General features: G+C 44.7%; 1 protein-coding gene across 2 annotated transcripts in view; it reads right to left on the minus strand.

Annotated features, from left to right (window-relative positions):
* LOC137329969 (probable E3 ubiquitin-protein ligase HERC4) overlaps nt 1-17,473 on the minus strand; it is a 43,485-nt gene extending 26,012 nt beyond the window's left edge. For both annotated transcript variants that reach the window (XM_067994457.1, XM_067994458.1), the window contains exons 1-10: nt 17,140-17,473; nt 14,185-14,341; nt 13,439-13,515; nt 11,795-12,016; nt 9,786-9,877; nt 9,013-9,143; nt 7,334-7,479; nt 6,646-6,722; nt 5,069-5,169; nt 1,803-1,862 (exon numbers count right to left, since the gene is read on the minus strand). In XM_067994457.1, coding sequence (XP_067850558.1) covers nt 1,803-1,862; nt 5,069-5,169; nt 6,646-6,722; nt 7,334-7,479; nt 9,013-9,143; nt 9,786-9,877; nt 11,795-12,016; nt 13,439-13,515; nt 14,185-14,341; nt 17,140-17,320 — 1,244 coding nt within the window. In that variant the 5' untranslated portion in view covers nt 17,321-17,473. The remainder of the gene's footprint in view (nt 1-1,802; nt 1,863-5,068; nt 5,170-6,645; nt 6,723-7,333; nt 7,480-9,012; nt 9,144-9,785; nt 9,878-11,794; nt 12,017-13,438; nt 13,516-14,184; nt 14,342-17,139) is intronic.
* Nucleotides 17,474-22,813: the final 5,340 nt, after the last annotated feature.

The following is a 22,813-nucleotide window of genomic DNA, read 5'->3' on the forward strand; positions in this document are numbered from 1 at the left end:
ATGGGTCTTTGTGATAACCCAAATCTATATAGTGGTAAGAATTAGAGCAAGGCCCAACATGCTGGAGCTCGAACACTAAGTCTCATGGCGGGAGGGGGGGTAAATTTTCATCTCTACAACCTGGGTGGTGATCTGGCAGAGTGAACAGTCCAAACATTTACAAACCTTCCCCCCCTCCCCCAATTTACATTCCATTGAAATCTACCCCATTGAGTGGTAAGATATAGTCCTAAACACATCATCATTCATCCTTATTACCCCTTGTGAAATATAGGTCTTCTACTGTTTTTCGCCTGTTTTGTAATCAGACAAAAAATTGACACCAAGCCAAAAAAGGAGATATTAGGACAGGTGACTAAAAACTTGGACAAAGAGACAGGTTTTAAGGAGCATCTTAAAGGAGGAGAGAGAGGTAGAGAGGTGGAGAGGTTTAGGGAGGGAATTCCAGAGCTCAGCCTAGACAGCTGAAGGCACAGCTGCCAGTAGGGGGACGTAGGACGTCAGGGATGCACAAGAGGGCAGAATTTTTTTTCATATTCGTTCATGGGATGTGGATGTCACTGGCAGGGCCAACATTTATTGCCTATCCTTAATTGCCCTTGAGAAGGTGGCGGTGAGCCGCCTTCTTGAACCGCTGCTGTCCATGTGGTGAAGGTTCTCCCACAATGCTGTTAGGTAGGGAGTTCCAGGATTTTGACCCAGTGACGATGAAGGAACGACGATATATTTCCAAGTCAGGATGGTGTGTGACTTGGAGGGGAATGTGCAGGTAGTGGTGTTCCCATGTGCCTGCTGCCCTTGTCCTTCTAGGTGGTAGAGGTCGTGGGTTTAGGAGATGCTGTCGAAGGAGTCTTGGTGAGTTGTTGCAATGCATCTTGTAGATGGTACACACTGCAGCCACGGTGTGCTGGTGGTTGAGGGAGTGAATGTTTAGGGTGGTTGATGGGGTGCCAATCAAGCGGGCTGCTTTGTCCTGGATGGTTGGAGGAACACAGAGTTCTCGGAGGGTTGGAGGCTGGAGGAGGTTACGGAGTTGGGGGTTACAGAGATAGGAGAGGTGAGGCCATGTACGGATTTGAAAACAGGGATGAGAATTTTAAATTGGAGGCTTTGGTGGACCGGGAGCCAATGTAAGTCAACCTGCAAAGGGTGTAATCCCATATCTCAACCGTGCCACTGCAGAAAGGTGCCAAAAAGAGATCAGGTACTTCCTCACAGAAGGAAGAAAAATTAGAGAATGATTTGCCTTTTTCGTCATACTTGAATGGCTCTTAGTAGAGCATTGGGATAACTTGGGAGAAGGTCAGCAACCTGCCCTTTTGGTCACAGTTGCTACCTAAGCTAATAAGGCCTGAATATGCAAGGCAGGAATTAACTTGCAAAAAATAATAGAGAGCTACATATCCTCGCACAGTATATGCATCATCTAATCTGGTCCACAAAGTATTGCTTTTTCAATTCCCCATATGGGCCCCAAAATTTCCTCATGGATTTTGCTATAAAAAGACCATAATCTGGGTGAGCAGGGGTGGACCTTGAGGTGGGACCCTGTTATTCCGACCCCTTTTTCCATCTCTCCAAATTTCCATTTCCAGCTCATTTAGTTGCATGAATCTCCTCAAGTAAATTGGGTAAATAAACCCCAGAAATTTTTTTAAAGAAGTATCAGATTAACCTGAGACAAAATTGACTTGGTTTTGGTTTGGGCCAAAGGAATAAAACACCAAACTCAAATAGGATCTGTGGCAAGTCTTATTAGGATACTTTAATGCTAATTATTAGGCATTAATATATTTGTTTACCTCACTTCCAGGAAGCTTCCATTCAGGGTTTGAGTAGCAGAAAATGCTTGAAGGATTGCCCTGTAAATTAAATTCATACAAATTTAATGCATGCTATTGTTTTTTTTAAATGTTAGATACTTCCATTAATTTATGGACAATACAAATTCGCAGTAACTGGATCCTGCAAAACAGAAGTTTTGTATGGCCTTCTACACAAGGGTAAATAGAAATAGTGAAGTTGAATTCAGTGATAGGATTAGATTAACCTGGATTGTATTTAGAAGCTGCACCAATTGAACATATAGAAACTCAGAGATTTATTGAAAAATGCAACTACGGTGAAAGTTCCTGGTGGATCATGGCAATTGGTTGACAATTGAGTCCTCAAATTTTTGTACAGTACAGCAATATCCTCAGCACAGCAATCAACACAAGTACAATATAGACTATAAAAGACACAGTGGCCCTCAAAATCCTCCAGTCCATTCCGCTGGCCGAGGTGTGGCAGAAGAAGTAGCGCTGACCTCCGCTCCTGACCCCGCCAGAGTATCTACATCTTCAGCAGCTGCCTGAGCCAATATTGGATGCACCTTGGGCACCCATTTGGTGGCATGGTAAAAAGTGGCACTACCAAGCCACTCTGGGAGCCAGTAGGTGATTATTTTTAAGGTCCACCCCTGAACTGAGCTGCGTGCTGAGTTCATCCAGTCGACCAGATTGCTGTGTGGAAGGAAGGTGGGAGCTGAGGGAATTACAGCTTGGGAAACGCCTGCCTCCAGGCCCCCCACCTCCTCCAATGTCATGGTCCATGTTTGAGGCAGATGATCCACCCACCCGGGTCCTGTCGGAAACCGCCAGCAGAGGATCTTCCGGGAGGAGACCTGGCGTTTCCGGAGTCGCACCCGAGTTTCTGCCCCCATCAGGTCTCTAGTGGCCGACATAAGCCCCCATAATTCCTGCGGTCTGGAGATTTTCTGGCCAATTGTGTTGTTTTATTCACGAAGAGAATATAAAATGCAAGAATCTTCTGGTGCTCATCAGTTTCTGTACATCGCCACTGTTGTACACAGGGGAATGGAACAGCGGTCCAACACAGGGGAGTGGAACAGCGGTCCATCACAGGGGAGTGGAACAGCGGTCCAACACAGGGCAGTGGAACAGCGGTCCATCACAGGGGAGTGGAACAGCGGTCCATCACAGGGCAATGGAACAGCGGTCCAACACAGGGGAATGGAACAGCGGTCCATCACAGGGCAATGGAACAGCGGTCCATCACAGGGCAATGGAACAGCGGTCCATCACAGGGCAATGGAACAGCGGTCCATCACAGGGCAATGGAACAGCGGTCCAACACAGGGGAGTGGAACAGCGGTCCACCACAGGGGAGTGGAACAGCGGTCCACCACAGGGCAGTGGAACAGCGGTCCATCACCGGGGAGTGGAACAGCGGTTCAACACAGGGCAGTGGAACAGCGGTCCAACACAGGGGAATGGAACAGCGGTCCAACACAGGGGAGTGGAACAGCGGTCCAACACAGGGGAGTGGAACAGCGGTCCAACACAGGGGAATGGAACAGCGGTTCAACACAGGGCAGTGGAACAGCGGTCCAACACAGGGGAGTGGAACAGCGGTCCAACACAGGGGAATGGAACAGCGGTTCAACACAGGGCAGTGGAACAGCGGTCCAACACAGGGGAGTGGAACAGCGGTCCAACACAGGGCAGTGGAACAGCGGTCCAACACAGGGCAGTGGAACAGCGGTCCAACACAGGGCAGTGGAACAGCGGTCCAACACAGGGGAGTGGAACAGCGGTCCAACACAGGGGAGTGGAACAGCGGACCAACACAGGGCAGTGGAACAGCGGTTCAACACAGGGGAGTGGAACAGCGGTTCAACACAGGGCAGTGGAACAGCGGTCCAACACAGGGGAATGGAACAGCGGTCCAACACAGGGGAGTGGAACAGCGGTCCAACACAGGGGAGTGGAACAGCGGTCCAACACAGGGGAATGGAACAGCGGTTCAACACAGGGCAGTGGAACAGCGGTCCAACACAGGGGAGTGGAACAGCGGTCCAACACAGGGGAATGGAACAGTGGTTCAACACAGGGCAGTGGAACAGCGGTCCAACACAGGGCAGTGGAACAGCGGTCCAACACAGGGCAGTGGAACAGCGGTTCAACACAGGGGAGTGGAACAGCGGTCCAACACAGGGGAGTGGAACAGCGGACCAACACAGGGGAATGGAACAGCGGTCCAACACAGGGCAGTGGAACAGCGGTTCAACACAGGGGAGTGGAACAGCGGTCCACCACAGGGGAGTGGAACAGCGGTCCAACACAGGGCAGTGGAACAGCGGTCCACCACAGGGGAGTGGAACAGCGGTCCAACACAGGGCAGTGGAACAGCGGTCCACCACAGGGGAGTGGAACAGCGGTCCAACACAGGGGAATGGAACAGCCGTCCACCACAGGGGAGTGGAACAGCGGTCCAACACAGGGGAATGGAACAGCCGTCCACCACAGGGGAGTGGAACAGCGGTCCAACACAGGGGAATGGAACAGCGGTCCATCACAGGGGAATGGAACAGCCATCCACCACAGGGCAGTGGAACAGCGATCCATCACAGGGCAGTGGAACAGCGGTCCATCACAGGGCAGTGGAACAGCGGTCCATCACAGGGCAGTGGAACAGCGGTCCATCACAGGGCAGTGGAACAGCGGTCCATCACAGGGCAGTGGAACAGCGGTCCATCACAGGGCAGTGGAACAGCGGTGCATCACAGGGCAGTGGAACAGCGGTCCATCACAGGGCAATGGAACAGCGGTCCATCACAGGGCAATGGAACAGCGGTCCATCACAGGGCAATGGAACAGCGGTCCATCACAGGGCAGTGGAACAGCGGTCCATCACAGGGCAGTGGAACAGCGGTGCATCACAGGGCAGTGGAACAGCGGTCCATCACAGGGCAATGGAACAGCGGTCCATCACAGGGCAATGGAACAGCGGTCCATCACAGGGCAATGGAACAGCGGTCCATCACAGGGCAGTGGAACAGCGGTCCACCAGAGACTGCAACTTAGATTTTCTGATTGGTACTATTTTAATATCAGCGTTAATCCCATTTGAAATAAATGTGTTAATACCAGACTTAACATCAATAGGTCAAATCTAGACATGTGCCTTTCCAACTGTTTGCCCAGAGGAGATTAATGAAAAATTCTGAAGGAAGTTATACTGAAATTTTGAAAGTTGAACTGAACTTTGCTGGAAGACAACTTACTTTTTTGTGTTTTTGCACAATTCCTTCCCCAGTAAATTGTCCACTGTCATGATTCTCTTCAAAGTATTGAGTGAGGATTGGTCGATAGAGGACACCAAATCCTAGAGAAAAAAAACAAAAGCACTAAATGACCATCTGCACATAAAGAACACTGATAGGAAACATCAATTCTCTCCAGTAGAGACAATGCACTCTTGATACAGCTGAGTTAGCCATACATCTCAGAGTCATTGAGACTGCTTCCTGTGACAGCAAAAGCAGGGCAGCAGCAACGATGTGTGTAAAGTTGTACATATGAGATTGATCAGGGACAAGGAAGCAGATGAAGAAGAATCGGAGATACAGATTGGACAGGAAAAAGAAGCTTTGGAGGTCCCTATGTTACCGGGTGAAATCGGGGTACAAATTGGTCCTCATTGTGCCTGTTTTCTGGGCAGAAAGGACCAGTTTCGGGGCGCAATGTCCCGATCTGCCCCTACGTTACGGGCACTGCCATATTGGTAAAGGCCGCTTTGCAGGCATCCTGGTAGGCTGCCTAAAACAAGCAGAATCCATAACAGCTTTTAAAAGGAGATATATTTGAAGAAGAAAAAATTGAAAGGGTCTGGGGAAAGGGCAGAGGAATGGGATTATTTGAAAGCTCTTTCAGAGAGATGGCACTGGCACGATGGGCCAAATGGCCTCCTTCCGTACTGCGGAATTCTGTTATTATACAGTTGATATTTCCTGTACTGAGCCAGGATTGATGTACAGCAAAATAATTTAAATCGATGACACATCTTGCAATTGTATGATATATATTTAAACAGAACTTTATTCTAAGGCAACATAGTGGCACATTGCTTTTGGAACAGTAGTCCACAAATCCCTGGAGTAGAGGGAAACAAATCCAATTCCTTCAACTCTGCTGAGCTCCTGATTGGGAAGAGTTAAAATCGGAGAGAAGATCCTTCCGGTGTTGCCACAGTGAGGCTGAGTGATTACATTGCAGGAGCCAGGGAGAAATCTTTCCTCTTGGTTGCAACAAGCACATGAACAAACAAGGCCGAAGGGGAACTGAGGGGGAAATATTGCCGTCCATACTGATACAACAACTTGCAATTATATGGTGCCTTTAACGTGGTAAAACGTCCCAAGGCACTTCACAGGAGCATTATCAAACGAAATTTGACACCGAGCCACATAAGATGTTAGGACAGGTGACCTTGGCCAAAGTGGTAGTAGGTTTTAAGGAGTGCCTTGAAGGAGGAGAGTGAGGTTTACGGAGGGAATTCCAGGGCGTAGGGCCTAGGCAGCTGAAGGCACGGCCGTAAACGGTCAAGCGACTGGCCTCGCATATAAGCATAGAATCTTGGAATCTTACAGCACAGAAGGAGGCCATTCGGCCCATTGTGCCTGTGCCGGCTCTTTCCCCGTGGCCCTGCAATTTTTGAATTAAAAATGTTAAACACGATTATCTGAAATGTTGTTCAGCCCAAGTGAATTTCCATTCCCATTGTGCAGTCTTGCAGATTTCAATGATATTGGTAGTGCAACAAACACAACCGCATGGTCTTAAAATGTACTTATATTCTTACCACTTCATCACAGAACTCTGCAAAGCCTTGGTTTCCTCCTGCAAAAATTCTTTTGACAGCTGGTTTGGTTGTACGGCCTGTAAAATTACATGAATACAGAATAAGTAGACGACAGTGTCACTTAAAATATGTGTCGGTCAGTTCATCTCTGTGTAATATATTAATTTTACCTCTGTGTGCATTTCCTGTCATTTTTTTCTATTACAAATTCCTATGTCCATATTTGTAATGGAAAATGCCTATGTAAACTTGTTACATTGTAATTACACCCTCAACTGACTAAAGACATTGGTGTGCCATCACTGCGGGGGTTGGGGGGGGAAGGTAATTAAGGTGTGACAAGTCTACATAGGAAGTTTCCACTAGATAAAGGAATTTTTAATGGGAATATAAATGAAAATAAGGAACAAATGTATGACTTTAAAATGGGGACTGAATTATGTCTGGAGACGCTGGTTTCAGTTATCCCCAACCTCTCACTCTGCCTCACCTGAAAACTACATTTGGTTTTAATTCCCTGTGTGTAATGCAATATGAGGTTGACTAGTTATATATATATTATATATAAAATCAAATTCTTGCTCAAATTGAAATATATTGCATCCACAGATCAACATTAAATATCAATCCTGTTCCATTTTTTTCCATATGATGGGGCTGTAAAAGTATACAACTTTACATTGCTTACCATTTTCAGGTCCATTATTGCCCATTACGGTGACAGGAAGAGGCACTAACTGATCACTGGTCCGTCCGTTTCCCAGCTGTCCTTTCTCTCCACGACCAAAAGAGTAGATCTTGCCAGATGATGCAACAAACACAAGTGTGTGATAGCTGTTTAAAGTACACATAGGAGCATAAATTTACATGCCTCTGCCCAGTTTTGTGCTGCTGATTAGTTCCAAACCATGCAGAATATCTCTTAACAGCTTCGATATTGAATGCTGATTAGTGACAGAAATAAAGGGGGGACTTTTAACGCTCTCCGATCGGCGGGAAGGTAGTTGTTAAAATGGAGTAGCTCTGTTTCCCGCTGATTCCCCATTTTAACGTCTCCCTTGACTCTGCCGGAAGCCTCAATAGTAAATGCAAATTCCGCCATGTACACGGGACCCCGATGGAATGTTAACCTGCTCCCGAGTGGGGCGCCCATTGTGGCTTCCTCGCTTGGTAAAGCTGTCGGGAAGCCAGTGAGGCCTTCTGAGGTAAGATAAAAAAATCTTTCCTTAGTGGGGCCCAGGCAGAGTAGCATTGCTCCTCCGGGCCCTACAAGGATAGTCCAGGCCTCTGCTGCCCCAGGCTCCCCCCCTCCCATCCTCCCAAGCAACACCCCTCGCAACACTCCCCACCGCCCCCCCCCCCGCCCACCCCCGAAGTTGCATAGCTGCCGGCAGCCTTTTCTTCATGCCAGCGGGTGGCAGTATTCTGGTTCCCCCCCCCCCCACCCACTCGCCGATGTCCAGCCGCCTCTTGCCACCCGAAACAGGCGGGCAGCTGACCGTCGACATTCAAATGAGGCAAAATCTACCGTCTGCTCCCGCCGGCTTCCCTACGGGAGTTAAATTCAGGCCTAAACATGGCTGGAATTAGAAGCGTCTGGCAAGAGACCGCGGAGTAACTCTTTCCCATTAGACGTGCTCTACTTAAGACACTCACCAACATCCTCATATTGAACCACAGTTAGAAAACAGGAGGTTGAGAAACAGATAGGTTTCCATTCACAGACAGACCTTCCTGCTCCTGTCTCAACTGTCTATTCCTCTTAGTTCAAATCGTCTGCTCATTTGAATTATTTTCTGAGCTTCCTGCGCTGTTTTACTTAAACTGTTTACTGGATAATTCAATTTTTTTTTTGAAACAAAATAAAAAGACACTTTGAGTTAACAGGGATAGGCTGTAAAATCCAACCCTGAACTGAAAATGGGAGCTGCTTGTGCCATAAAAAAAAATAGGAATTTAACCAAAAAAACCTCAAAATGATTTAGTTTCCTGACATTATGAAGATACCAGGGAATGTTATAAGAATGCGATTACATGGGACAGGATTTGGCACCAAGGTGGATTACAGCTGACGCTCCCTGCACTTGGCCCAATGTCCAGTCCTGGTTCCCAAGCTCGTACCATGCAATGAGCCATTATTTCTTTCCAAGAGAGGAATAAAGATCTTTTAGAAGAGCTGTCCATAAAAAAGTCAATGAACTCTCTAGATAATAAAATAGTTGACCAGGTAGACTCACACTGCAAATGGCCATCAATGTTAAGTCGCTAAAGAATTGCATACATTTAAATCTCCGTCTGGTTTACACATAAACTGAAGTGAAACAGATAGAGGTGTATTTTATTGTTGTTGATGTTTTGCTATCTCACCTCCCACATGCTATCTGAGAGACTTTGTTTCCAAACAGTTCGGCGACAAAACGAGGTTTGATCTCATCCTTTGTCGAGTTGTGTCCAAGCTGCCCGTAACTCCCAGCTCCAAAGGTGAAAACAAGTCCATCCTAGAGGAGAAGACAGTGTCTTAAGGGCGTGTTACTTCTCATCACAAGGAAAGTCTTTGGTACTGAAGTGACATTGGACTAGTGCCCTTTTATTATTAACTAGTACATTATAACAGTTATCAAATATCATAATGGCATCTAGTGACGGAAAATTGTTACTTCAACTGACTCTATCTTGTATAAGCCGATGCTTTCCAAATGGTCAATGCGTTCATACTAATCTCTTAGAGTGCATTAAATATTCGTACAGGAATAGTGCAGCCAGTAAATATACCCCTGAATGCCTGCAATCATAACTCAAATATTGTAGATATTTACCCACTGATTGAAGCTGATTGCAGTTCTACCTTTGTGCTAATGCATGAGTAATAACTAAAGGATGGTTTGTCCGTTGTGTTCAGCCCGAGGGCAGGACTTAACTCAAGTCTCACACCTGAGATTCTTGAGCCACTTACTAGGGAAGAGCAGCTGAAGTGGTTTCCCGTTGCCTTCCTCATAGTTTTGATCGTCGGAGTACCTTCTCCTAGGTGGGCTGCAACCAAGGCTAAAAAGCCCCACCCACCCTTCACAATGGGGGGACCCCCTCCACCCAATAAGGATAAAATCGTTGAGATTTTGATTTCACGTTCTTTCAGCACAAACCTTTGTCAGAACAGCAGTGTGCTCTTCTCCACAAGAGACATGGATGGTCTTCTTGCACTCTAACAGCTTCACGTAGTTGGGATTATGTTTATCTGCAAGAAGGATTGAAAAAGTGATTTTGAAGAGAAGGTATCCAATTGATCAACTATGAAGGTTTCAACTATTCAATAAGTGAGAATAAAATGATTCTCACTGTCATTTTGCACAAATACTGAGTGCACTTGGTATTGTTGTAAACTTCTGTCCCGAAGTTCTGTGAGCATGTGTACAGGCTGCCTGTGTTCAGGGATGATGCGGGGGACTAATCTTTATTCTATTGGAAAGTGCTCTGTTTTATGAGTTCATCTCAGTCAGGAATTTGAAGAAAGCAGGGTGATTGGGTCACACATGACTTTAAAACTGAAGGGTGTGAATGGGAGAGTTCAGGAACAACTAAGGTAGACAACTAAGCTCAAATTTTTGAGGTTAATGTTCAGAGCCGGGGCTCAGATGGCCCAGCAGGAAGATGAAAGATTATCTGCAAGATTGTGTTGGACTTGGTTGGAGCAGTGTAAAAAGCCAATCAGAGTGAGCATGGTCAGAGGAATTAAAGTCACAACTCACAGGGAGTTCAGGATCAGACATCCAGACATAATGGATATGTTGAGCAAAGCAATCAACCGGTCTACATTTGGCTCCCTCAATATAGAACAGTGAATAAAATATACAAGATTGAAGGATCTCTTTTCCAATCTTATAGCCAGCTGCTGAGCCCAGATTGGACGTTTCTACAGAGAACCGCAGTCTGAAAAATGAAAGCTGGTCACGCTGCATCTGGTGACTGTACATATGTTATACCTTAGGTGCAGATCAAACTGGATGTTTTGGTGGAAACCCCATTATTATCCCAACATGTAACCTGAAACTCAAGGACACACCGTGCTGGGGAGTGATATTTCAGCACATTGGATCTCAGAGCTGTCACACTGGGCAGGTCTGAAGTGTTGATTTTTGCCCACTGGAGATGCGAGCCCAATTGCTCACATTCAGCCCATCGTGCTTGTGCTGGGTCTTTGAAAGAGCTATCCAATTAGTCCCACTCCCCTACTTTTTCCCCATAGCCTTCCACCTTTTTCCACTACAAGTATTTATCCAATTCTCCTTTGAAAGTTATTATTGAATGTGCTTCCATCAACGTTTCAGGCAGTGCATTCCAGATCATAACAACACGCAGTGTAAAAAATGTTTTCCTCATGTTGCCTCCAGTTCTTTTTCCAATTACCTTCTCGTTCTATTAAGTTGTCGAACCAAAATGGAGTGTGTAACTTTCCACAACTGCCACAAATTACATGATCAAAAGAGGACAACTTGCCTTGATGATCCATTGCATCAACTCCATCTTCACACCCAATTCTTGAAGAATCAAATCATTTTTGCCACAGTACTAAAAGCTTCAGTAACCCCACATTTCAAACACCTCATCCTTTTCTCATCACTAGCCTTCAGCCAACTCTCGGAGTCATACATGAGAGAGCTCTATTGATATGATATACAAAATGTTAGCTTTCTTTCCATTCCTTCCAAGTGATACTTAAATCTGTGAAAACTTTCCCTGTTATACCAATTTATCTCTTAATTTTTTTTGAGCAATCATCAACATAGGTCGTCAGGAATCTAAGAATACTCAAAGCTCTCAACCAAATCGTGCTCCTCACCAAATTGTCAACATGCTTTGATTTGCCACCAACACCCACTTCAATCATTTTAGTCTTATTTTTAACAGAATTAAGAGTTTTCTCCTCGTGCTCTCCCATTATGTTCGAAGACACTTACTGTGTTTCTGCTTCAGTCCTGCCGATCGAACACTGATCAATGACATAAAGAGATTATGGACTTTTCTGCCTCAATGCTCGTTTAACTGGTGACACTCAAAAACATATTGTCAAGAAACGGCAGGTTACAAAGCTTTGTTCGGAAATGGCAGCAACAGAGCGGAAAAGGAAAAATAATACTTTTGTAACTGTTCTTACCCTCGGTGTCATTGAGCCCCAGCTGTCCGTGATTGTTTCTTCCCCAGCCGAACACTGTCCCTGAGAGAGACATAGCGAAGCTGTGCTCTCCTCCTGCAGTGATCTGAGCTACTGGCACCCCAGTGAGAGATTTCACACACTGAGGGTTGCACTGGGAGAGATCTTCTGTACCAAGACCCAGCTGGCCATAAGTGTTCTGTCCCCAAGCAAAGAGTCGGCCATCTTGCAACAGAAGTCAAATGAGAAAAAATTACCATTTGGGTTCCAGTACATGTACTCTATGTTTAAAATGATCCTGTGTAACTCTCACAAGAAAACAGAGATTTGGGAAAACTGATTTGTACTTTAACCTAATTTCTATAAACTACTGACTAGAAATAATATTCAGGACATTAAACGTTTAGTTATGAATGGTCACTAAACCAATTCTCCTGCAGTAATAATACCTCAATATACACTTTTTTGTACTCAGTAGTGGTATTCCCGCCTGAGTCAGAAGGTGAAGGGTTCAAACCTCACACCAGACAGTTCCAGTGAGTGGAGACTAGAATATGGTCTCTAAATACTGACGTTGACATCCAGCGGGAGACTCACTTCTGGACGGAGTGACCACTGGTCCAGTGGTAGTGTTTCCACCTCTGAGTCAGAAGGGTTGGGTTCGGACCCCACTCCAGAGAGCGCTGGTGAGCGGAGACTGGAGCACTGGCTCTGAATACTGTGTTGACATCCAGTGCGATGGGCTGTGTCTGATGGTTGTAGATGGCCCCCTCTAATACTAAAGGGTAGGTGGGGCTCTTTAGCCTTGGTTGCAGCCCACCTAAGAGAAGATTCTCCGGAGATACAAACCGTGAGGAAGGCAACAGGAAACCACCTCAGCTACTTTTCCCCAGTAAGTGGCTCAAGAATCTCATGTGTGAGACTTGAGTTAGGTCCAGCCCTGGGGCACAACACAACGGACATTGTTCTTGATTATCTCCTTTTAAATAATTTTGGCAGTATTATCAGTTTCATTTCTAGCTGTGAGTTCAAATCCCAACATGGCAGTTTGAGAATTTGAAATCAGCTTAAAAAAATCTGGAAATAAAAAGCTGTCTGTTAACTGCCCTCTGAAGTGGCCTAGCAAGCCACTCAGTTGTGTCAAACTGCTCCATCAAGGCAACTTGGGATGGGTAATAAATGCTGGACTTGCCAGCGATGCCCACATCCCGAGATTGGAAAGTAAAGTCGGTTGAGTCATCTCAAATTGAAGGTACAAAAGGAAAAATGCTTGGGTACATTGTTCCATGTGATCTATTTGATCGTGTAAAAGAACTTGAATCCAAGAATTACCGAGTCAAGGACGTTACCAAAAAATGACAATAGGTTCCCGCTCATTCACAGTCTCTTGATAAGATAAACTAACTTAATATTAAACAGAAATACAGTGTTTATTTTTATTTCCAACACATTGATTGGCTTGGCCTTTGCTGCACTCGGTGTCATTTCGACATTTAAGTAAATAGAAACATGGCAATGTTAATCACGAATATGCCAATAATGTGCTAGGCTTAGACCTGGTTCACAACTGGACTAGCTTGTACAGCTTCTTAATTTGATTCCGCTTTTGATTAAGTTACAAGAAGCATGTTTGAGTTTAGTTTTTACCTTTGGACAGCGCCAGTGAGTGATTGTTTCCACAGGCCACTTGAATTATATTTGTTTCACTCAAGCTCTTAAATATCCTAAACATAAATAAAACATAATTATACACAATATCTAAATCTTTTTCAGAAATATATCTGACCTGTTTCATTTCATAAGAGATGATGTTTTAATGCTTTTTTAATGAAAATTCTAATGTGCCAACATTGTAGCCACTTTAAAATGGCTGCTGCAACTGCATGTTGGGAAAATTTCTGTTGCCCTTGTGATTCTGCATGGGGAAGGTGAACAAACACAATAAAGCCGACAGGACAACATAGTCAGATGAGTCAGTCACTTACTCTCCAGTCAGCTGTGGCTGATTGGTTACACTTTTCACCTCTGAGTCAGAAGATTGTAGGTTTCAAACCCCACTCCAGAGACTTGAGCACATAATCTCGTTTGACACTTTATTGTAGTACTGAGGGAGTGCTGCACGGTCAGAGATGCCATCTTTCGGATTGGACATCAAACCTTGCATGATCAAGAAGACCCTACTTGCTTCATTAATTAAGAATTAAACAAAGCAAAATTTAGACAACTTTTTCCTTGCACCTGTTGGCAGTCTAAGGGTTAAACTCTATCACTATTTTGCCACCTTCGAACATTTAGGCCACAACCCAATTTGGAACACAATGGTTGAAAACTAATCAAGAACAACAATTTTTTTTTAAAAACATAATGTCCACCAGGAATGATGTAATTCTTACTGTGGTTTCACTATGGAGAAGTCTTTTGATTTAGCTGCAGATTCCTTTGATTTTACTTCACTATGAAAAACATTTCCTGTTTCAGAAAGGAAGAGGATGTGGGATGTCCCACTATCCGCAAAGTGGATTTTCTGCTTCTTGAATGCAGCAAGCTGTCCTGCACAGAAAGAATGAAAACAAAATATTAATATTGAGCAGAATGGTAATGTAGTGATTATGTTACTGGACTAGTAATCCAGAGGCCTGGACTAATAATCCAGAGAACGTGAGTTCAAATCCCACCTTGGGGAGACGAAATTTGGGTCGGAACCTTTGGGAATTTGAATTCAGTTGAAAGAATCTGGAAGTAAAAAGCTGGAGTCAGTGACCATGAAGCTGTCGGATTATCGTAAAAACCCACCCGATTCACTGATGTCCTTTAGGGAAGGAACACTGCTGTCCTTACCCAGTCTGGCCTGTATGTGACTCCAGTCCCACACCAGTGTGGTTGACTCTTAATGACCCTCTGAAACGGCCTAGCAAGCCACTCAGTTGCATCAAACGGCTACAGTGGTTCAACAGGAAGGCCCAACACCACCTTCTCAGGGCAACTAGGGATGGGCAATAAATGCCGGCCATGCCAGCAATGCCCAAATCCCGAGAATAAATATTAGAAAATATATCAAAGTAAACAGTATACCAACAAGTTACATTCAAAGAGGTAGTTGCGTCTTACTGCTTTGAATTTATTTGAAAATGGTGCTGTCACAAGATTGGGCACTTTACCAGAATTATACCAGCGCTCAAAGGGTTAGGTTAGGAGGACAGGTGGCATAAACTTGGTTTGTATTCCCCTGAGTTTAGGAGGTTGGGGGTGATTTAATCGAGCTATTTAAAGTGATAAAGGGATTCGATAGGGTAGATACAGAGAAACTATTTCCTCTGGTGAGGGAATCCAGAACATGGGGGCACAATCTTAATATTAGAGCCCGGTCATTTAGGAGTGAAATCAGGAAGCACTTTTTCACACAATGGGTAGTGGAAATCTGGAACCCACACCTAAAACTGAAAATTTCAATACAGAGATCGATGGATTTTATTGGGTAAGAGTATCAAAGGATATGGAGCAAGGCGGGTAACTGGAGTTCAGGCACAGATCAGCCTTGATCTAACTGAATGGCGGAACAAGCTTCAGGGGCTGGATGGTCTATTCCTATTCTGATGAATACACTCAGTGAAGCCACTTGAAAATGCTGTGTTGGCCACTGACAGCAGTTTGAACACTTGTATACACTAGTTTGAACGTTTCAATTCTCTCCTCTCCCTGCAGTTTATCACCATAATAATTTCCTTTTTATCCTTGAGTTTGCGCTCTTCAAGGTGAGGAACGTTTGGTGGGGGGAAAAGGAACACTTTCCATTTTAGATCCTTAGGCCCCCGAACTTTCTGGGGCCACTGGGGGAACAGTTTAGTGGTTGACGACTAGAGGCGGGACGGAGGGGTGGAACACTGGTGGATGCAGGTTCCGACCCAAATTTCATCCCCCCTCCCTTCCACCCACCTCTGGTAGTCAACCACAAAATTATTCCCCAATGGCCCCAGGACTACTGGGGCCTAAGGATCTAAAGTTAGAAAGTCATCCATTGCTCCTGGAATGAGGCCTGGGGGGTATTTTAATGATGTCATTTGGACCCGACACGCATATGTTAACAAAGGATCCTGCCGGCTCCTTGGTGCAGGTTAAAATCGCGATCTTTTGGTTCCTGATGACTCCAGGGCGGGTAAGTAACCCGGGCGATTTTAAGGTCTACCCGCCCAGTAGGGTTAAAATCACCCCCATTGTGTCAACTGTGCACATTATCATTGTGCCACAAATGATGCACAGCTCTTGTTAACCTTCTCGGTCCCTGCAAAATGAAACATTTGACCAACATTTTTCCATGAAGACAGTGTTCCCTTGTGTTGTGTTTGTTCACAGTTGGCACTGACAGGCAGAACTCAGTTAGCTATCCGTACTGAAATCTATTTTCTGTCATATTCAAACAATCAATTGCAATCATAGTTCAGACCAAGAAAATAACCTATTATGTACTGCAACGGATTCAATGAGAATAACGAGGCAGGGAGACTCCAAGAGTGAAAAAGCCGACATTTTAAAAAAGGAACAATTTTTATCAAGTAAAAATTACATTTAAAAATTCAAAAATATAAACTCAGCATTAAAATAATCTCTTTTCTGGTCAGCTTGCCCCCTCCAGCTGTAATAAAATGGTCTATTTAGTGAATTGGCAGGTTATGAAAATCTCAGCAAACCCTGTCGATTAACCAAGCTCCCACCAGTGGGATGTGAGACATTTTACATGTGCTGGGTTAATGGGCTGAAGATCTCTATTTGGAGCCTGGGGCTGTGTTGCTGCTGCAGCTGTCACCGTTTGGGAGAAACGAAACTGAAAGTGGCCAAAACCAAACGAAGAAAAACAGGCTTCGAAGGTGAAGGGGGGAGATTAAGGAAAAGAAAACCGAACTGTTCTGGGCAGATCCGGCACTTAACACCCAGACAGACACTGTACATCCCCCAAAGTGTAATCTAAACCCAAAATATAATCGATACCCAAGTTACAATCGATATTCAAACTATAATCAACACCTAAAGGCGAACACAGTGCGATTGGGAGGGGGGACTGGAGGCGAAAGATGCAACATTAAATTAAAATATTAAATACAATTCCTGGAGGAATTTTGTTTTAATTAACTCACCAGACTTTAAAAAATGCTTCACAATTTTGGACAATAATCTTATTCCATGATCTATAAAATATATAGTTTGCTACAAACCCTGAACTTTATTTACTTTGTATTATGTCTAAATTAATACATTTTAAAATGATTCCAGTTGCCTGTCAATTTTATATATAATAAATTAATAAAAACCCTGTTTCCTATTGCAGACAGGATTTTAATATTGTATTTCCTCACCAGGTTGTGTTTTCTGCTTCTGTCCACTGACCCTTGTATAAACTTTTCCGTTTTCCAACACAAACACAGTGAATCCGTCCCGGCTGCAAAGATGTTGAATCTTCTCCCCTTTGAGAACTTCCACTGACTGTGAGCCCAGGTCCTGCCCGGGCTCCATCCCCAACTCCCCCCAACACAACATGTTCCCCCCCTCTCTCACACTCGCTGGCCTCCTCCTCTTTATTATTCTCTTCCTCCAAGTGATCGAGAGAAAAAATAAATTCACTCGAGAGGTCGCTGCTGATCAGATGAAAAGCTTTCCTTTCTGGAGCTGCTGCAGCACCGATTCAATTCAAATCCCTCTGAAAATCTCTCTCACACACACACGCACATTATATATATTTATATGGGGGAATTCCCTTTCTCTGGACCCGCCTCTGAACCAACAGTGCGAGCCAATGGACTGAAGAGCAATAAGAATTGAATTGTTATGGGTGAGAACCTTCCAATAATGTTTACCCACTGATTCATCGCTGTGACTAAGCGTCACGGATTGAATCCTTCCTGTTTCAATGACGGTCATGATGTGGAGATGCCGGTGATGGACTGGGGTTGACAATTGTAAACAATTTTACAACACCAAGTTATAGTCCAGCAATTTTATTTTAAATTCACAACCTGACGAAGGAGGTAGCCTCGGAAAGCTTGTGAATTTAAAATAAAATTGCTGGACTATAACTTGGTGTTGTAAAATTGTTTACAATTTTCAATGACGCGCATTGTAGTTCACCAACAGCTCTTGCTGCCGTTCACTGAAAGCGCAGACGGGAGGCCAAGCACCAAAAAATGCAGCACGGCTATGCTTCCCATCTTCCACCCTCACTCATCCAAAACTTTGCTGCACCTATCCTAACTCGCAACAAGTCTCGTTCACCCACCCCCACCACCACACCCTCCTACTGACCTACATTGGCTCCCTGTCCACCAACACCTTGATTTTAAAATTCTCATCCTCATGTCGAAATCCCTCCATGGCCTCACATATTCCCTCTTGTGTGTGTAAGCTCAGTTTCCATTTCCCAACAAACACTGTTATTGGAATGCTGTCAGAATGATGAAAGGTAACTGAAAGTGAAACTGAACCTGAAACCACATCAGTAATGAGGAGGAACATCAGTGAGACGAGAAGGAAACTGATTTTCAAACCAGATCACATACAAGGAGGGACCTCTGAAGTAGAAGGATACCACTCTTTTAACATTAAGGAGTGGTTACAGCTATGAAGCAGCAGTGAAACCTGCAATTTTGTCCTTTTGAAGTATTAATCCAATTCCCTTTTGAAAGTCACTATTACATAAGAACATAAGAACATAAGAAATTGGAGCAGGAGTAGGCCAATCGGCCCCTCGAGCCTGCTCCGCCATTCAATAAGATCATGGCTGATCTGATCCCAACCACAAATCTAAAGAACACAAGAAGTCGGAGCAGGACCCGGCCACATAGCCCCTGGGCCCTCTCCGCCACCCACAGGGCATTGACCGATCCGAACTCAGCTTCATGTCCAATTTCCTGCCCGCTCCCCATAACCCCTAATTCCCTTTACTTCTAGGAAACTGTCTATTTCTGTTTTAAATTTATCTAATGATGTAGCTTCCACAGCTTCCTGGGGCAGCAAATTCCACAGACCTACCACCCTCTGAGTGAAGAAGTTTCTCCTCATCTCAGTTTTGAAAGAGCAGCCCCTTATTTTAAGATTATGCCCCCTAGTTCTAGTTTCACCCATCTTTGGGAACATCCTTACTGCATCCACCCGATCAAGACCCTTCACAATCTTATATGTTTCAATAAGATCGCCTCTCATTCTTCTGAACTCCAATGAGTAGAGTCTCAATCTACTCAACCTCTCCTCATATGTCCGCCCCCTCATCCCCGGGATTAACCGAGTGAACCTTCTTTGTACTGCCTCGAGAGCAAGTATGTCTTTTCTTAAGTATGGAGACCAAAACTGTATGCAGTATTCCAGGTGCGGTCTCACCAATACCTTATATAACTGCAGCAATACCTCCTTGTTTTTATATTCTATCCCCCTAGCAATAAAAGCCAACATTCCGTTGGCTTTCTTGATCACCTGCTGCACCTGCATACCAACTTTTTGATTTTCTTGCACTAGGACCCCCAGATCCCTTTGTACTGCAGTACTTTCCAGTCTCTCGCCATTAAGAAAATAACTTGCTCTCTGATTTTTCCTGCCAAAGTGCATAACCTCACATTTTCCAATATTATATTGCATCTGCCAAATCTCCGCCCACTCACCCAGCCTGTCTATATCCCCTTGCAGGTTTTTTATGTCCTCCTCACTCTCTACTGTCCCTCCCATCTTTGTATCATCTGCAAATTTTGATATGTTGCACTCGGTCCCCTCCTCCAAATCGTTAATATAGATTGTAAAGAGTTGGGGACCCAGCACCGACCCCTGTGGAACACCACTGGTTACTGGTTGCCAGTCTGAAAATGAACCATTTATCCCAACTCTCTGCTTCCTGTTCGATAACCAATCCTCCACCCATGCCAGAATATTACCCCCAATCCCGTGATTTTTTATCTTAAGTAATAATCTTTTATGTGGCACCTTGTCGAATGCCTTCTGGAAGTCTAAATACACTATGTCCACTGGTTCCCCTTTATCCACCCTATACGTTATATCCTCGAAGAACTCAAGCAAATTTGTCAGACATGACTTCCCCTTCATAAAGCCATGCTGACTTTGTCCTATTAAATTATGCTTATCTAAATGTTCCGTTACTGTCTCCTTAATAATAGACTCCAAAATTTTACCCACCACAGATGTTAAGCTAACTGGCCTATAATTTCCAGCCTTCTGCCTACTACCCTTTTTAAATAACGGTGTTACATTAGCAGTTTTCCAATCTGCCGGGACCTCTCCTGAGTCCAGGGAATTTTGGAAAACTATCACCAAAGCATCCACAATCCCTACTGCCACTTCCCTCAAGACCCTAGGATGGAAGCCATCAGGTCCAGGGGATTTATCCGCCTTGAGTCCCATTATTTTACTGAGTACCATCTCCTGAGTGATTTTAATCGTATTTAGCTCCTCCCCCCCGAGAGTCCCCTGTTTGTCCAGTGTTGGGATATTCTTAGTGTCCTCTACTGTAAAGACTGAAACAAAATATTTGTTCAGCATTTTTGCCATCTCCATGTTTCCCACCATTAATTTCCCGATCTCATCCTCTAAGGGACCTATGTTTGCCTTAGCCACCCTTTTTCTTTTTATATAACTATAGAAACTCTTGCTATCTGTTTTTATATTTTTTGCTAATTTCTTTTCATAATCTAACTTCCCTTTCTTAATCAATCCTTTAGTTACTTTTTGCTGTCTTTTGAAGAATTCCCAATCTTCTATCCTCCCACTAAGTTTGGCTACCTTATATGTCCTTGTTTTTAGTCGGATACTATCCTTGATTTCTTTACTTAGCCACGGATGGCTGTCATTTCTTTTACACCCTTTTTTCCTCAGTGGAATATATTTATTTTGAAAGTTGTAAAATAACTCCCTAAATGAACACCACTGCTCATGTACCGTCTTACCCTTTAATCTATTTTCCCAGTCCACTTTAATCAATTCCGCTCTCATACCATCATAGTCTCCTTTATTCAAGCTCAGTACGCTTGTTTGAGAATCAACCTTCTCACCCTCTAATTGGATATGGAATTCAACCATGTTGTGGTCGCTCGTTCCAAGGGGATCCTTAACTAGGACATTATTAATTAATCCTGACTCATTACACAGGACCAGGTCCAAGGTTGCCTGCCCCCTTGTAGGATCAGTTACATACTGCTCAAGAAATCCATCCCTGATGCACTCAATGAACTCGTCCTCAAGGCTGCTCTGCCCAATTTGATTTGTCCAGTTAATATGATAATTAAAATCCCCCATAATTATGGCTGTTCCCTTATTACATGCCCCGACTATCTCCTGATTAATACTTCTTCCAGCAGAGTTGCAACTATTAGGAGGCCTATATACTACGCCCACTAATGTTTTTTTTCCCTTATTATTCCTTATCTCCACCCAAACTGTTTCATTATCTTGATGCTTTGTCCCAATATCATTTCTCTGTATTACAGTGATTCCTTCCTTTATTAACATAGCCACCCCACCTCCCCTTCCTTCCTGCCTGTCCTTCCTGATTGTTAAATACCCTGGCATATTTAATTCCCAGTCGTTGTCACCCTGCAGCCATGTTTCTGTAATGGCCACAAGATCATACCCATACGTAGTTATTTGTGCCGTTAACTCGTCCATTTTATTACGAATGCTACGTGCATTCAGATAAAGAACTTTCAAATCTGTTTTGTGACGCTTAGTTCCTGCTTTTTCCTTTTTTAACACTTTACCTATTACTCCATACCTTCTGTCCCTTCCTGTTACGCTTTCCTCTCTCTCCCTGCTCAGGTTCCCAACCCCCTGCCACTTTAGTTTAAACCCTCCCCAACAGCACTAGCAAACACTCCTCCTAGGACAGCGGTCCCGGCCCTGCCCAGGTGCAGACCATCCGGTTTGTACTGGTCCCACCTCCCCCAGAACCGTTTCCAGTGTCCCAGGAATTTGAATCCCTCCCCCTTGCACCATTCCTCTAGCCACGTATTCATTTGAAATATCCTCCTATTTCTACTCTGACTAGCACGTGGCACTGGCAGCAATCCTGAGATTACTACCTTTGAGGTCCTATTTTTTAATTTACCTCCTAACTCCCTATATTCTGCTTTTAGGACCTCATCCCCTTTTTTACCTATATCGTTGGTGCCTATGTGCACCACGACAGCTGGCTGTTCGCCCTCCCCCTCCAAAATGTTCTGTAGCCGCTCCGAGACATCCTTGATCCTTGCACCAGGGAGGCAACACACCATCCTGGAGTCTCGGTTGCGGCCGCAGAAACGCCTGTCTATTCCCCTTACAATTGAGTCCCCTATCACTATAGCTCTGCCACTCTTTTTCCTCCCAGCCTGTGCAGCAGAGCTACCCGTGGTGCCAGGAAGTTGGCTGCTGCTGCCTTCCCCTGATAAGTCATCCCCCCCAACAGCATCCAAAGTGGCATATCTGTTTGAGAGGGGGATGGCCACAGGGGACCCCTGCACTACCTGCCTGCATCTCTTACTCTTCCTGGTGGTCACCCATTCACTTCCTGCCTGTATACCCTTTACCTGCGGTGTGACCAACTCGCTAAACGTGCTATCCACGAGTTTCTCTGCATCGCGAATGCTCCACAGTGAGTCCACCCGCAGCTCCAGCTCCGAGATACGATCGTTCAGTAGCTGCAGGTGGACACACTTCCCGCACACATGGTCGGCAGGGACACTGGTAGTGTCCATGACTTCCCACATCTTGCAGGAGGAGCATATCACGGGTGCGAGGTCTGCTGCCATGACTTGCCTTAGCTTAGTTACCCCTTTTAAATTACGTTGAAATTAGAAAATGTTAACTATACTAGGGACCTAGGTTCACTAAAAAAAAACACTATCTGCTATAAAACCTGCAGATCTTCCCTTTCTTATTACTTTACTTACAGTAAAATGGTAGAAATACTCACCTGAACCTACTCACCAATCAGCTGCCTCCCCTGTGCCGCGTCACTTTCTGACTGGTGACGTCACCCCGAACTCTGCCGCTGGTCTC

This window comes from Heptranchias perlo, chromosome 1 (assembly GCF_035084215.1).
Source record: "Heptranchias perlo isolate sHepPer1 chromosome 1, sHepPer1.hap1, whole genome shotgun sequence".
NCBI lineage: Eukaryota > Metazoa > Chordata > Chondrichthyes > Hexanchiformes > Hexanchidae > Heptranchias > Heptranchias perlo.